At 43.2% G+C, this 23,705-nt stretch overlaps 1 protein-coding gene across 3 annotated transcripts in view; it reads right to left on the bottom strand.

Moving 5' to 3' along the window:
- The window catches only part of GAREM1 (GRB2 associated regulator of MAPK1 subtype 1), a 104,671-nt gene that overhangs the window by 7,455 nt on the left and 73,511 nt on the right, over positions 1-23,705 (bottom strand). For 2 of the 3 annotated variants that reach the window (XM_087754207.1, XM_087754214.1), the window contains exons 3-5: positions 18,164-18,294; positions 7,249-8,427; positions 1,946-2,112 (exon numbers count right to left, since the gene is read on the bottom strand). In XM_087754207.1, the coding sequence (XP_087610333.1) occupies positions 1,946-2,112; positions 7,249-8,427; positions 18,164-18,294 (1,477 nt within the window). The remainder of the gene's footprint in view (positions 1-1,945; positions 2,113-7,248; positions 8,428-18,163; positions 18,295-23,705) is intronic. The other variant, XM_087754223.1, reaches the window with a different exon arrangement.

The raw sequence follows: 23,705 nt of genomic DNA, 5'->3' as shown, positions 1-23,705 counted from the left end.
TTATAAAACTCAGCCCCAAGAGATGCAGTTTCCCTCTCTGTCTAACCATCCTTCGCACTACACTTCGTGCCCTCCAAACTTTTCTTTTTTCCTGTGTATGTCACAAATACAAGTCTGCAAGTTAAAGCAGTTGGATGTTTACAATAGTAGATATTTTTTTTTCCTCCTCAACAAGGATACACTGTCAACTGGTCTTTTCTGGCTGTTTAAAGGCCAACTGCTGTAACGTACACAGTGCGAAGCATTTTTCACAAATCTAGTCATCAGGCTGTTCAATTCAGAGAAGACAGTCAGTGAGGTGTCGTAAACAACTAACCATACAGAGGAATTAAAGTGATTGATCCTGCTTCTGTTCTCTAATTCAATACTAGAAATGGGAACATTTAATGATTTAAAAGATTAACGGAATTACTGAAAACCAATAAAGTAACATTTTCAAAGTGATTCCTTATTCTTCTTCCACCAAAATTAACTCACTGGGACTCAGTGCCAAAGGATGCAAGAGAAACCTCAAATACAGCTGAAGTCAGACATCAGGCATTTTTATAGGCAGATAAGGACAAATCGTATTGGTTTTGTTTGTGTTTAAAATATTGGCTGCAACCCTTCACAATCCAGAAAATGAGATCATTGATAAAAATGGCAAGACTTGAAAAGCAACTTCACCAGCAATCTGGTTACTCCACACATTGCCAATTTTCTAGCAGCTTCCTCTGCAGCACTAGGTCAAGTCTACCAAGACGGAGATATCTGGTTCTGAACCCAGGCTGGAGATGAATTCCATGCAAATATTGTGAAGTCTGAGGCAAATAATACCACCTGCATTTCTGAGAAACTTCACTTCTCACTGTTTTCCTCATGTCTTGGGAGGCAGATGGATTCTTAGCTACAAAGAGAGAAAGCAGCATTTGGTGGGCCTCAAATGCTGGGAGGTCTTGTGCCTCCTGTGGAGTAGACCTTGACAGAACTACCCAACAGGCTTTCATAAAAACAGACGAGCAGCCTTGATCTAGAGTGATCATTGCCAGATACACAACACTAAGCTGCAAATGTGCAGCATGGCCTAGAAAGGCAATTCCAGCATAAGTTATTATACTAATTGCATCTAGGCTGAAATGATTTCAGTGGCGTTTCAGATCAATTTGTAACATCCAGACAGGTAGTATCTTGTCACTGAACAGATACCAAAAATAATGGCCACAAGACATTCAAGTCAAAAAGGTGAGACTTCAAAAGGTATATACACTTTCTAAAGCCAAAGGAAGAACACTGCATTGCTAGGAAAAGGTATGCATCCACACAATTAAAAATCTACTGTCAACTTTCGACTAGCCTGAGTGGATTTTCTAGTTTGTGGGCTAGGTTTGTGCTGAAGTGGGTTTGATCTGGAAGCTGTCTGGCCTCCTTCCGCTACACCTCACTTTTCACTCAGTGGTGTCTGCTGGCCTCTCTGTTCTCCATCACACCCACCCTGTAGGTTCCCATATAGTTGGCACAACACATTTCTGGATTACCCCACCCCTTTCATGCCCCCACTTATCAGAGCTGGCTGCACTGCATGCATGTAGCACTAAAATCCCACCCAAAAACTACCTTTGAGATGTTCTGGTTTGAAGATTCAAGCCTTTCAAGAATTCTACAGAACTATATGGAATTTTCAATTTAGACAGCCTGTGCCACCTTACAGTAAGATTATGTATAGCACTATGTGCAGGTATTTAATATAAATTGCTATGTTGTATCCAGTAAAATACAGTTTCTGCTGGAGCTTTGCTTCCTCTTTAATCTTTAAAAATAACTTGACAGGTTAGCCCATTTCACAAAAAGTCAGCAACTCTGAACATAGTACCATGGCTTCATAAACAAGCGCCTTCAAAAAGAATACCGCTAAATTTAACTTTCTCAAAAAGTGCTAGCACGGGGCTCTCACAGCTCAAACACATACATGTTGTGCAGTCCCGAAGAGTAGTAGGACAGAGTAGGGCTAGGAGAGCGGGTTTGCTGTCGTGCAGGTTTGACTGTACGAGGAGGGATGGAAGGACTGGTGGAGGACGGCTTTGAACTCCGTGGTGGGACGGGGGGAGCATTCAGGAGCCTGCATTCCTCTTTTACCTGTACAAAAGAAGAACATGTAAGTAAGCAGCGAGAAAATCTGGTCAACAGCACTCTCAACCAGATGAAACACATCTGGTTCTGCCTTATTCTGTGAAAGGAAATAATTAAAAAGGGAGGAGAAGAGAAAAATGATGCTAAGTATATACATTTGCAACAGTATGTGGCTGTCAAAGAAGTCCAAAAGAATGCCTTGCTACCAGTAGAGCTACTAGCAATCTTTTTTAGGGTGCTTTTCAGTAGTTTGATATCCACTCATTTAAAAACTAGCAGCAATGAAACAAGGTAAAAGAACCTTCCAGTAACGTACAAAATCAGACAGACCGTTCCAGATGTTTTACGTTTTGTAAGGAGCAATTCATTAGGCTTAAACTTCATTAATGTTGTTTATTTAGATGTAATAAACCAACCTTGTATAATGAAAAGATCTTAACAGACTTTGATGTTTCCTGACTTACTTCACCAGTGATACTCAGCCATCCAGCTCTAGGATAATTCCTAGGTTTCCTCCCCCAGGAACAGTACACGTATCTCATATTTACCAGATGCTGGGATTCAGACCAGGAGCTTTAGTCCTTCTGTAGCTGCCAAAGCAGTCCAGGATAAGCTTAACTACAAAAGGTACAAGTTGAAAGGTGTGGGCAGAAGAGCCTGTTCAAATAATGCACCCAGCCAACAGGTCTACTTTTTGCAGCCAGCCAACTTTGCAGCTTAAAACATATGACTGTAGCATTGCTTATCTGAAATTTAGTTTGGTCTGCCTGGGTAGGAGCAAAATATCAGGATCCATCCCCATAGAAAAAAATGATGGAATTAAGACCTTAATCTCATCAGTACATATTTGGGAGAGCAAGTTTATTAAGTAGGGCTAGAGGTGAGCAAGGCTACTGAGAATTAGGACTGCCAGGCAAGATTTTTAAGGAGTCACCACCTCCCCCTGGGCAGGAGGAGACCTCTATGTTCCCCTTGTCTGAAACAGTCTTAGATGCACCAGAAAAGGGAAATTCTCTTTGTGTTTGAAAGTTATAGTTTATTTTAAATTTTAACAACACTGCAGAACTAAAAGTTATCTTAGCAGTTCTGCAACACATAATTAGCAATTAAAGTGATTTAATTTATTTAAAAACAAAATAAATGTGGAACCTTTTGCAATCCACTTCAGTGCTTTCAAAATGCAACAACCCATTTAGTACTTTTGTGAAATGGAAAACTGGGGACTAGGACACTGAAGTACATTTTTTCCCTAATTCAAAACAAGTCAAAATTACAGGAAATGCCCAACAGCATAAAACACTGAAATAAATCTTGCTCTAAGGGTTCTTATTTGCTCTTTCAAGAAAAAAAAAATCAATTTTATTCATGTTTGTTATTGAATTCAGGCATAAAACTCTTCAAGCATTTTAGTGCTGTGCCCCAAGGATGCCTAAGGACTTTTTTTTTCCCTAGTCAGACTAGGCAAAGTTAATACTGCTTGTTATTGAATATATACCCATGGGTTTAGAAACACCATTCAGGGGAGCTCTTGGAGCACAGCAGACGGTCAAGGGGTTAAAGGGATTCTTTCCTGGGAAGACTGCCGGCATTCAAAGGTGCTGGCATAACAAACTATGCCAAGCTCCCTTGCTGACCTAGATTGCAGATCAGAACGAGGCCATAAATAATACCGGTTTGCAGTCCCAGTTGGTCCCTGTCACAAGACCGCGATTACAGCTGCCAGACACAGCCCTCAGGAAACCCAGCAGGGGAATAAAAAGGAGAGATTTTGCAGATTAAACTGACAAGAGCAAGGGGAACCTTCAGAGGAGAGTTACCCTCACTAGGTCCAAGCGAACAGAAACGAAATACATGCGGGAGAGGGGGGGAACAGCCGCAGCGCGACACGACGACTGCAATGGCTGCTGCTGTTACACAGAAATACTCTTTTGCCCAGAAGCAGTAGATGCCATGCAGCTGCCAGATACAGATAAAGTGCATTTGCACTGAATGTCGGAGCCTTCCCATGCTCCAGCACTCCTTCCCGTGACCCGGGGATGATGACTCCTTTCCGAGGGCGTGAGGTGGATTTTAAGACCTCTGCTCCTTTTCCTTGGTGCCAGCCCAAGACCTGCCAGCACCCACTGGGCCCTGGGGTGGCACTCCTGAATCTGGGCATCACAGGTGCCCGTCGCAGTGATGGCTTCTGAGGCTGCCTGGATAAAAGCCACCCCGTCGCCAGCATGACCACGAGTGTAACGCAAAGCCGTTCAATGCTCCTTGCCGATGGGAACCTGAACTGCCAGCACGCTCCATCGGGGACATGCTTTAAATCAATCAGGAAAACAGCCTCTGATTTTATGCAAATTAGTGCTTGGGGACTGAAGCAATTTCTAATTTACAGGCCTTAATTCAGAGGTCATTTCCCCCTCCCCCCTTCTGCCTTCATGCTACTTTGATTTTCTGAAAGGTATTTAGAAAATAAGCATTATATATCTGAATGCTTCATCCTGCCAGTGTGAAGAAAACCAGATCAGCTTCTGAAACACCCAAATGTCCTCTTCTCTCTCCTACAAACAGCTCCTGTACACACATTTTAAATTTAGTGCATGCAAAAATACAATTGCCAGCCAACCTTTATACAGAAACGCTATGGAATATCATTCTAGAGCGAGTGATGACTAAACCGCATGTTCATCAGCAGCTCCTGAGATCTACTTATTCTATAAATACCCTACATGAAAACCATGCATGCATCTCCTCGGCCCCAGCCCACTGATGAATTTGGTAGATCACTGATACTCATTCCAAAGCTGTTCCAGGAAGCCACAAACCCAAGTCTAAATTATTATCATCTACAAAGATACAGTCTTTTTTATCTTGTTTTCTTTCTTATGGTGTTACACCCCCTGCCCACCTCTAAATGCACGCTAATATCTTTAGCAGAAATTAGTTCTCCTGCACAGCTAGAAAGCAATACCGAAATTGCTGACAGCACTCACACATTACCTCAGTAATGTAAGACACACATGACAAAACTGCACACTTTTCAAAGTCACCTTAAAAGGCAACGTATGTAGGTATCCCAAATGCCACCTGCTGCCCCCAGAAGGGAGTCGCTATGCCACGAGGTTTCCCCAAGTGTGAGGGTCCACAACGATGCTGTGCAGGTGCTCCACAGCTCTCCCAGCACCCCATCACCCACGCCTCAGGCATGACATGAGACATCCATGCCTCAGGCATGACCCGGGGGGCCGGCAGCCCCCTGCCAGGAGGGCTGCCTTCACCCCACTGCAGAGGCAGCCTTCCTCCCCCACCGCCCCCTCGCCCTCCCACCCTCTCCCCGGCGCTGGCTCCGGCACTCCTTTGACCCCACGCTGAAGCAGTTCAGCTCACAGAAATCAGCAGGAAACTAATCATTTTCCAGATCCAGACCTGGCTGCCTGCCCAGGAGCAGGAGTGCCAGAGCCAGCACAAAAGAGGAGCCAAGACCATGTGGCTGGGAAAGGGAGGAGGAGGAGGAGGAGGGTGAGACCAGCCCCACACTGTTTACATCAGCATAGGCTGCCGGGGAACCTCATCCCAATACGGTGCTGCTGGGCACTTGTTCAAGAGTCTGGACACAGTGTCGGTGCGTACCTGACCTCGGAGGCAAGGAATTGCTCTTGGGTTCCTGCACTTAGACGTTACACGTAAACACTTTTTGCTAAGAAGACGTAATGTCTTGACTTTCCTGCCTTTGCTGAAGCTGCTGCGGCTGCTTTTTGGGCAAGTTTTGGCAGCACGGTCAAAGGTCAAAAACAACGCAGTTGTGCATTGCGTGCCCGCACTGGCCTTCTCCTCCCCTCTCCTCACCGCACCTCTCCAGCAGCTGCACAGCCTGGCCAGGGGCATCCCCACAGCAATCCACTGCAGGCTAACCCAGCACAAATAAATACAACTTAGCTTTCAACCAGGTTGTGACCTGGCTCATGATGGAAAGGCTACGGCCAACACTGCGGGACTGTAAGATGGGAATAGGAAAAGGATGGGATTGCCATGGTTTGCTGCAGTTTGGTCTTAGTCTCAGCTTACTGTACAGCCATGCTCTTGAAAATACCATTGGACTTGCAAATGGAACAGTATTTTCTTTATTTAAATTCCAGCAAAACTCCTGCAAACCTAGTTTGCTAAATTATAATATCTGTTAAGATTCATGTGACGTAAGTATGTATCATTTAAATTTTGATAAAGATTCCTAGACACTCTTTCCGGGCGCAAGTTTTCTTTCTTCCTTTGTGTTTTTTAAAAAATAATGTTTAGGACTATGTCAAGAGACCATGAAATGGTTGGATTTTCCACCCAGTCCACGTAAGCTCCCGTTGATAAAACATATTTGTATTTTTGCCTCTGAAGTCTCCATGACATTTCAGGTTTGGAGAAGTGATTTCTCCCATGAGTTTTCATTAGAAACCCTAGGACAGGAAACATGCTTCTGTTTAAAACTGAGTCCTCTAGAAGGCTCATTTATCAACTCTGCAGAGTTCCTATTTAAACGTGTTTTCTTTCAGTAAGCAATACAGAGCGACTAGTTCAGGTCTAGTTTGATAAAGTTTCCTTGATGTGAATGACACTTATTTTCTTCAAAATCTGTCATAGACTTGTAACGGAGAAGACAATCTCTCATTAACAAACACTTCAAATCCATAAAAATTCTATCTGTCCTCATTATCAGGGCCTGTTAATTGAAGATGCAGACACTAAGGTGATCTGAGGCAGTTCCAAGTGGGGTCATGCCCCACACACTTTGACCACAGAAAATGTGAGAAAACATGGAGGCCATGTAGAGAGATGATGTGGAAAGCCAGGGAAGGAAGCGATCTAGTAATTCTTAGACCTTGTTTGTGAGAGCAAAAAAAACCCAATAAATATCACCTGAAAGTATCAGAATTGAGCTACTAGATTGGTTATATTACACGTACCCGGGTGATTTTTAGGACATGACTTACACTTAGTAGGAAACTAGCGGAAGTTGCACATCTCACAAAGTCTCACCGTTTCCTTGCCCTCCATGTGCCCCCCCCCCCCCCCCCCCCCGCCCCAAGTCTTCCCTAAAAAAGTCCCCAAGCAAACTCTTCAGCAACTAAAAAAAGAAACAAACCAACATAAATAACCCTGACTTACTGCTTCTGATTTGGGAGGCACTGGAGGCGGAGGTAAGGAAACATCTGAAGACTTTGTGGTTGCTCCGACAGTCGCAGGCACAGGAAGAGATGTGGTACCGCACTTTGATCGGAAAGACCCTCTGTAGTTGTCACATTTGTTCTTCTCACTTAGCGAGCGAGTAAGAGGCTGATCACCAGCCTTTCCAGAGCCTTGGTCCAACCACAGCTCTTCGTAAGGAAGTTCTGGTTTTGTAGGCAGAAACATCGATTCTTCACTAACTTCAGGAAAAAGGTAATCGCTGCTACTGTCACCAGACTCCTGGTACTGAAGAGCATCGTGAGAGAACAGGGCCCACTCGTTACACAAGTCCCTGCAGCCGTGGAGGTTCACTTCACTATTCCCATGCAAGTTGTTTCCATAGACGCACACCGAAAGCCGGTGGAAGGACTGCGTAAGTTCGTCCCGTGCGTAGCTGAGGGAGTTCGGCACGTGGCTGTGCCCTGTGCATCGACTCTTCTTTGGGCTCTTGCAGTCTTCGTTCCAGTCAGTTTTCACATCTCGCACAGCACGGGAATACTCATCTATATCAAACTGTTCCTGGCATATATTAAACCAGTGCTGGATGAGGGATTCGTGCCACAGCTCCCCCTTCACCAGACTGTCAGGTAGAGTAAATTTCGGAAGTGTCAAGTGCAAGGGAAAATGCATGGGAATAATTTTGTTGCCACGAAGCACGCAACAAACCACCACAGTCTTGGTTTGAATGTTGACAAACTTGTACCTGTGCCCTTCACGGATAAAATGCAGGTCATAAGGGTTTCTTGGTGTAGGACTCGGCACAGTCACGTTAACGGGCAGCCTGGTTTTTTCTACTATATTGCGAATTGTGTGCTCACCTTCTTGCATCTGCACCTCCAATGGGCTGCGGGTGCTAAACTTGCCCTTACACTGGAAAGGGAGACTGATGCTTTCGTTGGTCCTGTGGTTCATGCAGATGAGGCAGGGCATTTTGCCTCTGCCTAGCTTACTGATTGAATTAAGTTTCCCAATTTTTTTGAAGATGGTGTTGAGTCGTGACTTCTCCTTAGAAGATTTTGCATAAAGGATTTCTGCTTGCCCCATTAAAGTGAGCTCATCCCCAGTACTAAGGGTAATGTTGTAAACCTCAGTGTCTTCATTGCATTCACCTGAAGCCACCTGCAAAATAATAATAAAAAATTTGTTTTTCCCCCACTGAAGATAATACTTCAAATCATATAAAATCTATCGAGACTGAACTTACCAGACTATATATTGGGAGAAACTAAACTAACTTTATTTGAACAGCTGAGTAGTCAAGTGCAAGGTGTTTAACCTGAAGCTTGGCCAAGTAATCTTTTTTTATTGTTCTGCATTCCTGTATCTTACATGAGGGGGAAATAGCCACCTGAAACTGCCAAAGGCGGCATGAAAACAAATATAACAAATTTTTAAAGAAAGGACAAATCCACATATCCCAGCAATTCACATAGCCACCTGTGTCACACAGCCATGACAGAACGTGTCTGGATTCCCTTGGCTATCTTTTTCCCACCTCCTTATTTTTGCTGTTTGCTAGAACTTATTTGCCAGGCTCTTGAGGGAAGCAAACTTCTTCTTTCACCATCTTCAGCTCCCTGAGGAGCAGAAAAGGTGATCTCATCATTATGGATGAAGCATATCCCTTTGATATAGTCTCTTCCAGGCTAGGGGGGATGACAGATGACATCTATTCCCTGAAGGAGAAGTCAAGAATATCGGTCTATCCCATATGCCTAACTCCCCCTCTGCCTTGCTCTCCTAGTCATAGACTTCCTTCCTCATTTTTTGATCATAATTGCAATTAAGAGATTAAACAACATATGCACAGCCATGTGTGTGCTTTTCTAGTATGGAAATTGTACTGGAAAGAAAAAAAAAAACCTAAACCAGATGTCCAAGGCTCATTTGTTCCTGAAGTTATTTCCTTAAGACTGGAATAACTCTTCATAGACAAGATTGCTCTGCTTCATATTTGAGTGGATTAACATGAAAAGCCCTTTTCAGGGACCTAACAGAACCCACCCAGCTCTTCCTCAGCAGCAGCAGACACCTACTCATACAGGAAGGCGCATCAGATAAATGCTACTGGCCTGGTATAGACCATTTTATTCAGGAATACGGAACATAGTAAAAAAATTGCAAATGAAAGCATACACTAAAATAGTATATCCCTTCCTCGCCACTGCAACCCTTAAAGACTTCATGGAGCTGTGTGAAGTTCAAATTCCAGGCTTCAAATTCAGGTATCATCACAGAATAGCCATTGCATGAAATCAAGGCTGTAATTCCAATCAGTTAATAACTGAGAAGTGCCGTGAATACCGCTTCCTCTTGTACGATGTGATCTGCAATTCACCCCTATTTGTAAAGTTGTGATTACCTTCGGCAAGCCTTTCAGAGCAAAGGCACAGGCAGCTCAGCCGAGGTGTGCTGCCTTAGCACTTCAGTCTCAGGGCTTCCGGAGAGGAAGTCGTTCAAGTCCTGAATTATCTAAACAAACACTAATTGGTCTAATCCAGGAAACTACTAGGTTTTATTGTACGTAATACTCATTCACAGTTCACACCACTGGCCAGACAACATTTTGAAACACCATGACATGAAAGGAAAGCACTCGGGTTTTTTGCTGATAACACCGGTGTGATGCTCATTGGTGGTTTCTCCTCAAAACCACCACAGAGCTGCGGCTGGCCACATAGCCCTGCCTTCGGTGGAGCTGATAAGGGCTGAGGGCACGCAGGGCTCTGTGCATGTACCGCTCAATCTCCCCCTTCTCTTTTTGAAAGGGCACGTTCTGTAAGAACGTCGGTTTCTAGCATCAACAAGTCCCCACAAATGGCTTCTTTGGACAACGCGAGCTACTCTGTCAGAAATTTTCACTGGAGATGGTACGGTTACAGCTTTTTCTCGCTTCCTGCGGGACACCGGCCGGAGCGAGGGAGGTGTCACAACCTACGGCTGTGGGAGCTCCTGCTTGGCCAACTCGCAGTTCCCTGGTGATTCACAAACAAACAAGCCACTGTAGAAGGAAACGATGGGTCAGATGTGAAACCACAGATGTAACTAACTGGCCAAGCTTTACAACAAAGGTCTCGTGAAGCAGCTGCTCATTAATGGCATCCATTTCAACCAGCCAAATAGCAAATGGATTTTTAGATTCAACAGGCATGTTTAAAGACAAAATTATTCTCACTTAAAAAAATCTGGGAAACATTCTTTTTTTTTTTTTTTTAAATATAGTCACAGGATAATAACAGGTGAAATAAGGCTGAATTTTACTGTGCTGGAACAAAAGAAAAATCATGCTGCAGTTCTAGCTTGGCACTCTTGAGAAAAATACTGTCCTGCACTCTTCCTTGTTAACAAAAATATAAGGTATCAGCTGCTGTCCAAAATTGTAATCAAAAACTGAAGAAGTGAAATGAAAAGTCTAAGGCTGCACAACTTTATCCCTATTCACTAAACCCTACTATGTTGATGTTAAAGTGGCTGGTATACCTCAGCAGGCTAAGTATATTTTAAAATTTACGTTCTGGAAGTCAAGAAAGCTAACTCCTCTCTTCTTGTGTTGGGTTAATTAATTCATTACCACATGCTAATTAACATTATGAAGCATACATGGTAGGTAAATATCTGTTCCAGGACATTAGCAACAAATATATACCATACATATTATATATATCATATGAATATCAATATATATCATGCCATACATAGCAATCACTCACATAGAAACTCATGCACAGTATCTCTAAGTCTTTGTTTCTCAGATTACATAGCTAAATGATCTTTACTTTGTATTTGTAGCAATGACTTATGAAAATCAAACTTGCTCCTTCTTGTTCACTCAAACATTTCCTTTATCAATGGCCACAAAACTTACAAAAACATCAACAAAGGGCCATGGACTTCAGCACAGGACATCAGGTGAGACTTGTAGAATCCTCCAGGTTAGGCAGGACCCCCACACTCATCTAGTCCAACAGGCTCCTCAAAGCAGGTGTAGTTATGGCAGGCTGCTCAGGGCCATGCCCAGTTAAATTTTTAGTTTCTCTAACAACAGAGAATCCACATTTTCTCTGGGCAACCTCTGTGTTCAACCACCCTCATGTTAAAAATTATTTTTTTCTTATATTGAAGCAGAATTCCTATGTTCCAACTTGTGTCTGTTGTCTTCTGTCTTCCCACTGGGCACCTCAGATGAGTCTGTCTGTCTTCTTTATACCCTCCCATTAGGTAGGTATGAACAGCAGAGATCTCCCCTCAGCCCTCTCAAGGCTGAACAAACCCAGTTCTCCCTGCCTCTCCTAATACGTAATTTGCTACAGCCCCCTGACCACCTTGGTATATTGGACTCACTCCCATGTCAACGTCTTCCTTGCATTAGTGGGTTATTGGAAAAAAGCTGTTTCCAGAACTGGAAGCAATACTCCAGCTGTAGCATCACAAGTGCTGAATGATGGAGAATAATCACTACCCTCGACTTGCTGGCTACACTCTTGCTTATACAGCCCAATATGCTGTTGGCCACCTTTGCCATACCACCACTGCTATCTACCAGGTATCCCTCAGACTTTTTCCACAGAGCCACTTTCTAGCCTGCCAGCCTGTTGCAGGGCTTATGGCATTCCAGGTGCTGGGCCTTGCACTTGCCTTTGGTGAACTTCACAGGGCCCCCATCAGCCCAGGAATCAGACAAGCATAGCAGCTCCTCAGAACAGATTTGATTCATGCCAAATAGTGCACTTAAAGACAACATGATCTGTGAGAAAGTGCATATCATAAATTATTCCTAGAAGGCAGAATGGGCAGCACCACACCAGACTCGGCTCCCTCTACCCTCTAAGCTTCCAGCACTGACCCAGCAGGATCTGCACCTTCAAGCACTCCCACACCCTGCTGAGAGCATGCCCCATGCACCCTCTGCCTCCTGCTACGCAATCACTGGTGGAGTGTAGCAGAGCCCTACGCTATTTTGGACACTTGGACCTGCTAGTGGCATGTCCCGGCCCATGCACGTGACACACCATATCACTGGTGCGTGACAGAGAGAAGACAGCGGCGCACTATCTCAGAGTGGCAGAGTTAAGGTCATCCAGAACACGGACTGATGCAGAAATAACCATATATTCTTGTAGCAAACTATTAGAATCTCCTCATAATTCTGGAAAACAGGTAATGCTACAGAAGGCACCTGAGAGGCCTTTATTCAGCTGCGTAACACAGCCAGGAGGGCCAACTTGGGTCCCGGCGTGGCTCCGCTCTGTCCCACACTTCCAGCTCACTTCCCCTCTCCTGCTTTGCCCACATTTGAGCAATGCTCCTGCCTCCTTTAGGACTTCTGCCAGGTTCATTTTTCAACCTTCAGGTGTGAAGACCTTGCAACTGGTAGGAAGCTGAGACCAGCTGAAGGAATAGGGGGAAGGAAGGTAGGATTATACATTTTCCTTAAACATCTCCATAGTGGGACTGTGCCCTCACGTTTTATTTTTTTGTGTGTACTCCCTCCTCACATCTTCTATTTAAAACAGGAATTCTTCCCTGGACAATTCCAGTGCAGCAACTTGCAGCAGTAACCACCGTACCTCCAGTTACTGTCATTACCTGATAAACACAAAGTCTCCTCCAGTTATTAAACTACTAGCCTTGGGAGCATCCTGAAATAACTCCTTCCCCAAACACGTTTATCTTCATGGTTGCTCTCTCTGTTTCACACGTTAGAACAACAATGCTTTATGCATTATAACAATGACTCCTGCAGTTTTACTTCCCCCTCGCCTCTCTTTTGCCATTCCCAGCCAGTTTTCACTTTCTGGTAATAGGTGAGAATAACCAGTGCTGCCAGCTCTGTGGAAGAGGCGGTGCTTGCCACACTCTACTCCAAAGCCATCTAGAAATCACTAGTAGATGTTCAAATTGAACAGCTCCTAAAGCAGAGGACTCACAGAACCAGAACCTGCTCCATGCTGTACTTGCCCTCCACCTCCCTACCGCCAGATGTTGATCCATACTAATCATTCACTATTGATGCCAGGACACTGACTAGAAAGGTTACTGGCTTACAGACACCTTATCAAACACATTGCAGAACAGCAGTGGGTTAAGTCACTATAATGTCTTAAATTTTAAGACTCCCACAATTCCATAACTTTCAGAAGCCAATTATATCTACTGCAGAAGACAGGCATCAGGAAAGTGATGAATGATTACTTAGGAAACATGTTCTTTTGGGAAAGCTCAAGTATATTGTTTTTTTTGCTTAAGCAAAGGTTAACTAAGAAAAATAGATTTTGATAACACCTGAGTCAATATCCTGTCTTGGACTCCAATTGTTCTAATTTGTTATAGTTTGAAGTAGAAGTCTTTAATCACTTGGACACACACTCTTATAAAAAAGATTTGTGGCTTTATATTGCTTGCTATACCTGCTAGATTTTATTAGAGTAATGCAAGCATTGCATTCACTTTAAAAATACATAGGATTTATTTTTTGGTAGAGCTCTTTTGAACTGTGAGGTCTCTGATTATAGTTACTGCGTACGGTTTTTACTATTAAAGCCAAGGGACCAATCATAGCGCTACATATATATATAAAATATATAATATATACACTATATATTAATTTTTTTACAGGTCACAAAAAATGGATAAATATTTTAAAAATATAAAACAAAGTGTCTTCAGAAGAGCCATTAGCAGAAAAAAACAAGCAAACTTTCAAGGAAGTCTGCTAAATTCAGTGAGACAGTATCTCATTTTTCTTTTATAAGCGTCTGTCTCCCAAGACAGAGAATCAGCAAGTACAACTCTTCATGTTAGCATATGCGCATTTCCCTCTCAGCTGAGAGGGACTTTGCCCTGATTGCTACATTAAAAGCTGGCTTCAGTGCTGTTCAAGGATGTCTCAAGTAAATCAAAAGTGTTCCAAAAATGACCCAAAACGTAAGAGGTAATACCGCAGAGCTCTAACATGAAGCGTCTCTTCACATGGGATGTCAGGAAGGCCAGCTCATGGCCACTGCAAGGCAATGGTGCTCACTATGCAGGCTCCTTTCAGAGCAGAAACCCTCCAGCAGGTCCCTCAACGTAGGCATGAAGCAGCAGGTCTGCTTCTCTCTCGCTCAAGCCATGCACCAGACGCTGGAGGAAAGAGGCAGCCACAGCAGTGCACTGCCAGTGCAAGACCCCGAGGTGCCACAGCCTGTGTGTACAGGGGACAGAGAGGGAAGAGAAAAAAAACCTTCTTGGAGCCAAGGCTTGCAGCCTCATAAAGCTGGCATCAAGCCACAAGGCAATGAGGGGACTAAAGCACTAATTCTCAAGGTGAAGTACTATGAATTGCCTGCAAGTTTGGAGCTAAAACCTACACACAAACTGATTTCAAGAAACTCACTATTGCAGCTTTTAAAAATGCCACTGTAGGTTACAACCTTCTATATATGTGCTTTTTGGAAACTCAGGTCAAGTTTATCAGAGCCAATAGAATTGCAATCAAATCATTGCTTCACTATACTGCATTAACATTTGTCAAAAAAAAAAAAAGCAATGTTTTCACTATAGATTTATTTCTGTCAAAACGCACACTGTATGGGCCAACACAGTTAAACCACCGTGAAAAGAGGATTACATTAAGAAAAATAAACAAATCGGGTATCAAATGTTCTCACCAGCCAAACAACATCTTTGATAGGAAAGAAAAGAATCATTACAGGGCTAATCAACTAACCCACCTCTCCGTCCTTTAAAGGCTCTGCAAACAGCTTCACAGCCTCTCCAGGGAGACAGAGTGATATCTTCAGGACAAAAATGATATCCCGGAAGATTTGAAGGGTCCTGCAACACTAAGTGGGCTGGTTTTTAGAGTGCAGGAATTCATGGCTTGTCCAATGTTCAATCTCTCAGATAATATTGTTGCTTTTTAAGAGAGCTTTTTGTGAACTGCCCTTGGTATGATGTGGGGTTTTTGTTCCTGGTTTTGGTTTTAAGTCTTAATGCAAATAGCTTCCTGGGTATTTGTACAGACTGCCGTCTGTATGGGACCAGAGCAGTCAACTGCAGAATCTATTGCTGCTGCTGAAGCAACAGCTAGGGCCCTGAGGTAGCTCATCTTTCTTAATATTTTTCTTCCTAGCATAGAGAATCAAAAAATCCTCATCTTTGGAGTGTAATGCTGTTACATAAACAAAATTCTCTGCAATTATGCACTGATTAATACAAAAAAGGTTATCACCTCTCTAGTCAGTGAAGAAAAGACAGAACACCTCTGACTTTCAATTAGGAACAGATTAAATACCTACTGACTGAGTGAAATTAGTTTATCCCCAGAACACTCTAAATTGCTGTGCCTGTAGATGCTGCTGGCCACTGGGTACCTGAGGCAACCAACTGGGTATCCAAGCACACTTCTGATACATATGTATGTCCGAAGAAGTTACCAGAAGTAGTTTTAGCCATTAAAAACATTTGGTTTAATCTAAAATTTTTGGTTGCTCTTCTGTGAAAAGTGACTTCACCTTCCACTCCCAGCTCTGCTTGATGGCATGTGTTACAGCCCTCCTTCAAACATCCAGCAGGTCCCAAAGCCCCTGCCTCTGCACACTCCCCAGAAAGCCTGCCTAGCTGCAAAACCCTGGGGAAGGAAGGAAGGGAGACCCATCTCCCCCGCCTCCCCCAGGGTAAGGTGGCTCATTTTTCCCTTTAACAACTAGTACACGAAGTAAAAATAAAGGAATCCCCCGTTGGAGAAGATCCCATGGCCCGTCACAGCCAGAAAGCAGTTCTCTGAATGGCAGTGCAAAATCCTGCCGGAGCAGCGAAGGATTTACACGGAGGAGCAAGGTTTGCACCAAGTTGAACCGTAACTGTGGCATATTGGCACATGAAGGCAGACATCAACAAGCACAGACATAACCATGCAGTGACTGTCCGGTGTACTCTACAGGCTCTTTCTTCAAAAATTATCTATGAAAGACTTGAGTGTTTGGCATAAGAAAGAATTCCCAGACTTCAGAGTTCCTCCTCATCTTAAATGCTTCATCACATATTTTAGGCTTTTTTTTTTCTTTTTATATCGGATTAGCTACCTTCTGATACTCTCTTCTGAGTTTAAATGGGCACACTGCACTGGACAGAAACCAACCGTACTTCGTATTCCTCCCTTTGCTCTAATCAGTTTGACAGGATCTCCCCTATATTAAAATTTTAGCTTACATAATTCTCTTGCATGTAAAGGGTTATTAAACACTTTAATAAATCCTGTTAAGTTCATTTATTTTTTGGAAGATTATAACCTTGGAATAGACTTCTATGAAACTGGAAGAACTGCCAAGAGAAATACTGCCAAGATAACTGTGTAACTAGGTTAAACCTGGTTTATTATTACTGTTATTTACATTAAGGAGTATCACAACAGTATCTTCTAAAAATGGATTTGATATCTAACAGTAAGCTATGCTTACTTCTCAGTTTGCTAAATATGACAAAGAGTTTTAAGAACACTCATATTAAACTCAAGACACAACATTTTACATTTAAACAAGCCTGCAGATGAATACTTTTTCCCCTATAAAATCAAAGCTGCACATTTTACTGTGCCACTCCTTGATTTGGTCCTTGATCAACTGCGAGATAATGGCGCAGCACTGGATAAGGCTAGCAGTCCCAAGGTAAGACTGATTTTCCTGGGTAGAAATGAAATTTTCTCGTTGCCTTGATTTGTCCAACTACATCCTAAACATACAAAAGTGTTCCAACTTTCTCAGGTAGCCTTCATTAATGAAAGGCTCTGTTTTATGGGTTTAGCTTAATGGAGAGCATAAATGAAAACAACCTACTGTCTTGAAAGGCATGAGTCTGTGTCGCTAAATTAATTAAGTGATGAGCTCTTGCACTTACAGCAATCTTCAGCAATCTTGTTTCACACCTATAAAAACTGCAGACTAGCTGGTATCTCCCAACTGTAGCAGTGTGAGAAGGAGAAAAAGCGATTAAGAGATTGTTATAAAAACACCACATTGCTACACATGGGACCAGGAAACACTAGACTGGTTTTGCACCAGCAGTATCAACCACTTCCCCCTGTAGAGTATGTAATGTGGACAATGCATCACTGCATCGCAGCTCTAGGATGCTCTTCAACCAGTCTTAGGCGGTGTATCAACTGAAGCAAACCAGATGAGCCCAAAGACCCCTCTGCTCTGTTGGCAGAGCTGCCCTACCTTGTGTAGTGTCACACGTATAGGTAGGACAAGGAGGAACAAGTTCTGTCTTCATTGTCTCATGCCACCGCACTGCAGTGTGTTTGGTGATAGGAAGCCCTCTTACACTCGTGGGATTGCTGACCCTTTGATGAGCCCAAGAGGCATGCACATGCAAACGCACACATACACACACACACACAGAACAAATGTGTCTCTTGTTCTTTTTGTTTTATTCACAATGCTATTTAGCTACAGTAATTTTGAGACAAGCAACCCCATCATTTCACCCTGCGTGCTCTCTGAGAATAAGGCTTTCTGGACAGGGATTTGAGCAGCTGCTGCTTAGCAGAGAATAAAATTCAGACTGCTGGAGGGGGAGGGGAAAGGGGGCAACAAACAACATTTGTTTAAGATCTGGCAGGAGCACCCTAATTAGATGAACTATTGGAGGGATCATCAGGACTGCTTCCTGAAGTGCTATAGGACAGGAGAGCCGTTAGAGGACATGTTGATTTAAGACTGCAAAAACGATCCCGAAGAGCACCATCACTGAATGCAGAACACTAAAGGCTCGTTTGTCTCAAAAATCACACTTCCCACACAGCGCTGCCGTGTATATAAAGGTTGTAACAGTTAATCATTTAAACAGGGATAAATATTTATTCAGGGACTACCTTAACGTTGAATGTTATTTCCTCCATGACGTAAACTCGTTCAGGAAATGCTTTAGCCACCTCCTCCACACTGTTAAAATACTGCACTGGCTCCTTAATATCTCGGTCTTGTTCCAGCAGCTTAAACTGCCCTGAAAACAGATGATAAACAGAAGAGTTGTAAGATATTTATATTGGACAACTGTCACTGTGGCAACTGCTGGCTCAACTTCTTCACCATTTTGCTCGGTCAACTTTTCCGGTTATTAGCAGCCAAACAAGAAGACGAGAGGTTGCAGAGAGTCTCCTGAACCTGCTGTGAAAGACACCCAGTTTCACCAGGTCGGAATGAAAAGAACGTGTGGGAGCCAAAGTTAAATTAAAAAAGATCCTTTTATCACGTGCTCTCTAGAAATAGTAAATAACTATGGAGGCATTTGTGTTTGTGTACTTAATTTGGTGTAACAGTATCTGTAGAGATAGCATTTTTTGGCTCTTAATATTAAAAGCTTTACAGAAAGAAAACACACCCATTACTATAAAACCCCGAAACAATAAACACAGGGGTTTTGGTTTTGGTTTTAGTATCATCAAACAGCTATTAAAAAATGCTAGGCTAAAACCCTTTCCCCCCTAGGCGTCCCTAAGAGTGGAATAGCACCTAACTTTCCTTAATCATAAACGAAGCCCTTTGAGAACTTTAGCTAACATAAGAAACTAAACCATACGCATTTAAAACCCTTTTGAAGGTGGTCGCCTTCAGAAGAGCATTAGAAAGAAGTGTTTCTTGCTGACTTTACCTCCCCCCAGCATGAAAACCTTGGCTATTTTCTAAGTCCTGTGAAAGGCAAGAACTAACACAGAGGCAGCCGCCCCGGGCAGACCTGCCAGGGACAGCCAGGCACATCAATCACCTATGTGAACTATGAACACTAAGTTTAAAAGTTTTATTTTATAAATACAGCAATAATGAAAGCTTAGATGGACACACGTGCTGCTTGTATGACTTAAAATCAGTGGAGAGATCTTCCCAAATTTAGAAATATTAACTACTACGAAGTTAAAGGCTGATCTCAGCAAGAGAACAGCACAGCAAGACTCGATGTAAGGAACAACCCAAGAAAATGAATAAAAGGCTGAGTAAAATCAATGGTTAGTGCATCTCCTGTAAATCATATTTTAAAATTAGCAATGCACTGGATTATTGTTCCCAAACAGTGCTCAACTTCATTAAAATCCAATACATCGGAATGTCAGCCACCTACAGAAATATTTTCTCACTCCTTCAGCATTTTTGTGTGCAACACCCTGCCTCCCCTATACATCCCATCAGGCTTGAGACTTTTGTGACATGTTCGGAGAATTCACCCACACTAAACTATTTCAGGCCACCTAGCAGCAGAGGAGGGAACGAACGGAAGCTCAGCAAATCCTGACGCCCCGTGAGAAAGACCCATCCCACCACCCTGCCAGGTGTGTGCACGCACATGTACAGACACACGGACACCAAGAGAGGTGTGAGACCGAGAGGCTCAGCTCCTCCATCCAACCCCAGCACCCCACTGACAGAGGCACACTCTTTTAATCAGTATGCTCGAGTACTGTGGTTGTAAGCCTAAATGTCAACTTACAAGACAGAAGATTTCCTTTTATTGCCTTTCATATGTTTTGTCTTTCTATAGTGACCACAGCAAGGTAACTAAAGATGCTGGTACTTCCCACCACCAGACTGTATTTTGCAACTGTTTAATAAACTTTACCGCACTTCAAATATCAGTTGCCTTGGAGTTTTCCTAACTCTGTGTCTGCTTTAGGACACATTATTATTTGAAGTTCAGCCAAGACAATTCAAGTGCTTCAAAGACCAACACTGGGGTAGAAGCAGCAGGCCCTTTGGTCTGACCTGGCGAAGCCATTCCTGCAGTATATTACAGCAATGTAGCTGACAACAGGAATGGCTTCGCCAGGTCAGACCAAAAGTCTGCCTCGAGCAGGATTCTGCCTTAGAAGTCAACGACAGCTGTGTAAGAAGGACTTGAAGCACAATTAGCAATACTCCTCAGAGTCTCCTCCACACCTCTAGGAGGAACTCATGGCTCAAGGATGCCCAGAGCAGGGAAGGAGTATCTTTTGGCTTAGTAGCTCCAGAGGTTTTCTTCCCTGTAAATTTGTTTAATTGCTTACTGAAGGTATCTAAAACCTTCATTGTGGACATACCCTCTATCTTGAAAAATTCCAGCAACCTCTTCTTCCACAGGCTCTACGCAGGCTCCAGAATTAAAAGTAGAAATTTTAGGAGTGCCAAAGCTACATCTGGCAGACACTATGGGTAGCCATAGGAAACCTGACAGTGGACAAGCAGTTGGAAAAAACACTTCACGCACTCAGTAGAAATGTGCCAGTGCCCTGAAGCTGAATTCCTCAACATGTCTGCTCCGAGCCCCTTTCAGTGCAAAGCAATAGAGGGGCCAGGCAGCCGGCACCTCTGGGCTCAGGGAATCCGGACAGTAAGCAGGGAGGTGTTCAGTTAGCCGAAGCTGGAAAGCGTGTTGTGACTGAAGCCCGAGGTGCAGACAGGGAGAGATGAAGAGAGGAGAACTGTGCTTTTTAATCCCCAGTCTGCCATATAGATCATTTAAGTCCTGGTTTCAGGATTTCCCCGTCAGCCACATCGTAACCAAGAGGAAGATGTGTTCCCCAGCTCCACAGTTCCTTCCCCCCTGCAGGCATCCCTCTCTCCTGCAAAGGAAATTCAGGTGTGCGGGGGAACGGAGTGAAGTCAGACCTCCGCCTACGTGGAGTCAGGACGTGCTAGAACATCACGCAGCAGCAGGGACTGAGTTGCACTGGGGAGCACCTGATAGCACAGAAAAACTACTACTCGAGAGCACAGAGCCAATGACCATATTTCACAGGGAGTCACTAAGGGCAAGATGTTCTTAAATTTTACAGAAGTCATCACACAGTGTTCATTCTCCATGGGCTGACCTGAGGCTGTTGCTCTCTCCTGCTTACTTCTGAATTGCTCCTCAGGGAGCATTGCTGTCCTCTTCAACTACTGACACAGCCACCTGGATGCAACCCTAATTGATTGCCCAATTTGGGATCCAAGGGTCTGATCTGCAGGATTCCCAGCTGTGGTTACTATTTGAGGCAAGCTGTGATTCCAATTTATAGTGGCATTTCATACCTTAAGTTCCCTGAATAAAAAAAAACCAAAACCATTGCAAGTTTAAGTCACCTCAGACAGATCCAAATCCAAAATCCAGTGGGGTTACTTGTGATTTAACACTCCCCCCTTACGTACAGAACAGAGTTGAATACAGTACTGCATGGAAGCTACATAGTTCTTTGAAACTGTGAGATAGCGCAGTGATAAAATTTTGCTAGTTCAGAAAGAAATTGAGAACTCTTACTTCAGAGCGGGAATTGAGTTGGGTACGGTAGCAAGGCATGAATTCACATGAACAAGGAAGGAAAACAACATATTGAATAACAATACATTATATGAACAATATTCATCCAGCACTTTGAATGAGACAGTGGTCTTTAATTCTAGGTTCTCTAGCTACTCTGTTTGGAAATATAATAATATTATTTTACTATGACTGTCGTGTATTTAACAGTAGATAGCCTGGTGGCAAGAAAGGGCCAGTTACCCATTGCAATGCAAACTTCCACAAAAAAGTCCCAAATTCCTCAGCACGGAACAAATGCTTTAGGCTCTGTGCAAGTGGGAACAGGGTCTGGTATCTATTGTAGACTTACACATGTTTCTGAAAAAAAGAAAAATCAGCTGGAGCTTTGCTTCGGTACAAAGAGATGCTCAGAACCGTCTACATCGCTATCTGTGCCATCGTCCCCTTCCTTCAGCTGAGCTGCGCAAACACAAAGCCGTCTGTGCCTCCCCTGCTAATAAGCAGCAGTTCACGAGGAGGTTGACTACAGCGGAGTACATGCAGATCCCAAAGCATATAAAAGAAGGGCAGCATTAATCTCCCCCTGTTACGAAATCAAGAAGTATGCTGTGCATGGAAGCTGTCAGGGGTGGATGTTAAAATGCCTCTTCTTTGGAAAAGTTGGTTTATAACTCGAGATTTTCTACAGACAGTTTTTTTGAAATTTATTTCCTCATTGAAAAAGGCAGACTTTTTTATTGGAAGGAGAGAAAGAAGGGCTGAAGAGGGGCCTGCAACACACATTTGAGCCAGATGTCAAGTAACTAACTAATGGGGAGGAAGGAGACAATTTCTTCTATGTTTCTCCCTGGTCTCTACTCAAGCTGCCATAAAAATGACAGCATGGCTGAAATACAAGTTAAATGGACATAAGTCTGGCTTGACTGCAAGTTAAAGTGGAATTTTACTACACTTCGCAAGAGGCAAGATTTCATCGGGAGGCTTTACAAAACTGACAGCAAGCTTAAACAAATCACAACGCAGTTTAACTGTGTGTTAATTAGGAATTCAACACAAAATTTAAAGAAAATCTACAGCTAAAACTATACTTTAATAGAAGTACCCCCATCTCTCTCTTACTAGCACAAAAAGAATAATGAAATGTTTCTCTAGTAAATCAGTGCAGGTTCAGAAAGATCAAAGATTTGTAATACCTACATGGTCCACCGAGCAGGCGTCGTTACTCCTTTGCAGCCAAATGCAAAGGAGTAACGAATGACTACTGCAAGCTTTATATCTCTTTATCTTTCAGTCTGGCCTCTGGCAGGCACAGTATTGGAACAGTTTCATTCTAGTATATATTATCTCTGTAGATTATGAATTCTTATTTCCCTGTGAAAGTACTTAAAGCAAAGACAGTAAATCCACTACTGCTGGAAATGAGTCCGGAAAGATAAAAAGGCAGGGAAAGACCTAAACCAGGGCTTATCCTCCAGTTTACGGAGGTATTTATTAAAACCCAGTAGGAGCAGGAAGATCAGTCCGTCTTCCTTCTTGCCAGAAGTTGGCCCTGCAATGTCTGTGAGCAGGGGCCTTAACCAGCCGTTTCTGTCCCAGCCTTTGGGTTGCTTCTGCTGCTTCCACTGCTTTGGCTCTTGCAGGCCGAATGTTGTATGTTCACATATAACATAATATAATAATATAATAATGTAATATGTTCACAACTCCAATCCACCTCATACAGGTTATTTCTGTAATAGAAGATCCCCTGGTTTTTGCAGCAACTTACCCCTCACCTCCAAATAGTCCAGTCATTTCCAAGAGTTCAGAACGTTTCCAAGACAGAAACGCTCATTTTGTACTGTGTCTGTACTGTGCCTAGACCAAGGGAGTCCTTATCAAGGGATAGGGTTCACAGACTGAACAAAGAGTCAAGTTTTCATGGATATAAAAGGATGAGAGCATGTATATACTCAGATACCAAAAAGAAAATCTGAAAAAAGAATTTCTGGAAAAAAAAAAGAAAAAAACCCCAGAAAAGTAGCTGCATGTCATCAGTAGGAAACATGGAAGGTCACTGAAACATCTGCTCAATTGCGTTAGCTGTTACATGTTTCTCCAAGGAGGCAGGAGTTGTATTGTCTTTCAGCAGCTTTGATTATTTA

The sequence above is a fragment of the Nipponia nippon genome, unplaced genomic scaffold (genome assembly GCF_047370975.1).
Source record: "Nipponia nippon isolate SJK-2023a ecotype South Korea unplaced genomic scaffold, ASM4737097v1 scaffold_1, whole genome shotgun sequence".
In the NCBI taxonomy this organism is placed as follows: domain Eukaryota; kingdom Metazoa; phylum Chordata; class Aves; order Pelecaniformes; family Threskiornithidae; genus Nipponia; species Nipponia nippon.
Note: the sequence above shows the minus strand (reverse complement) of the source record. Positions and strands in the feature narration are given on the sequence as shown.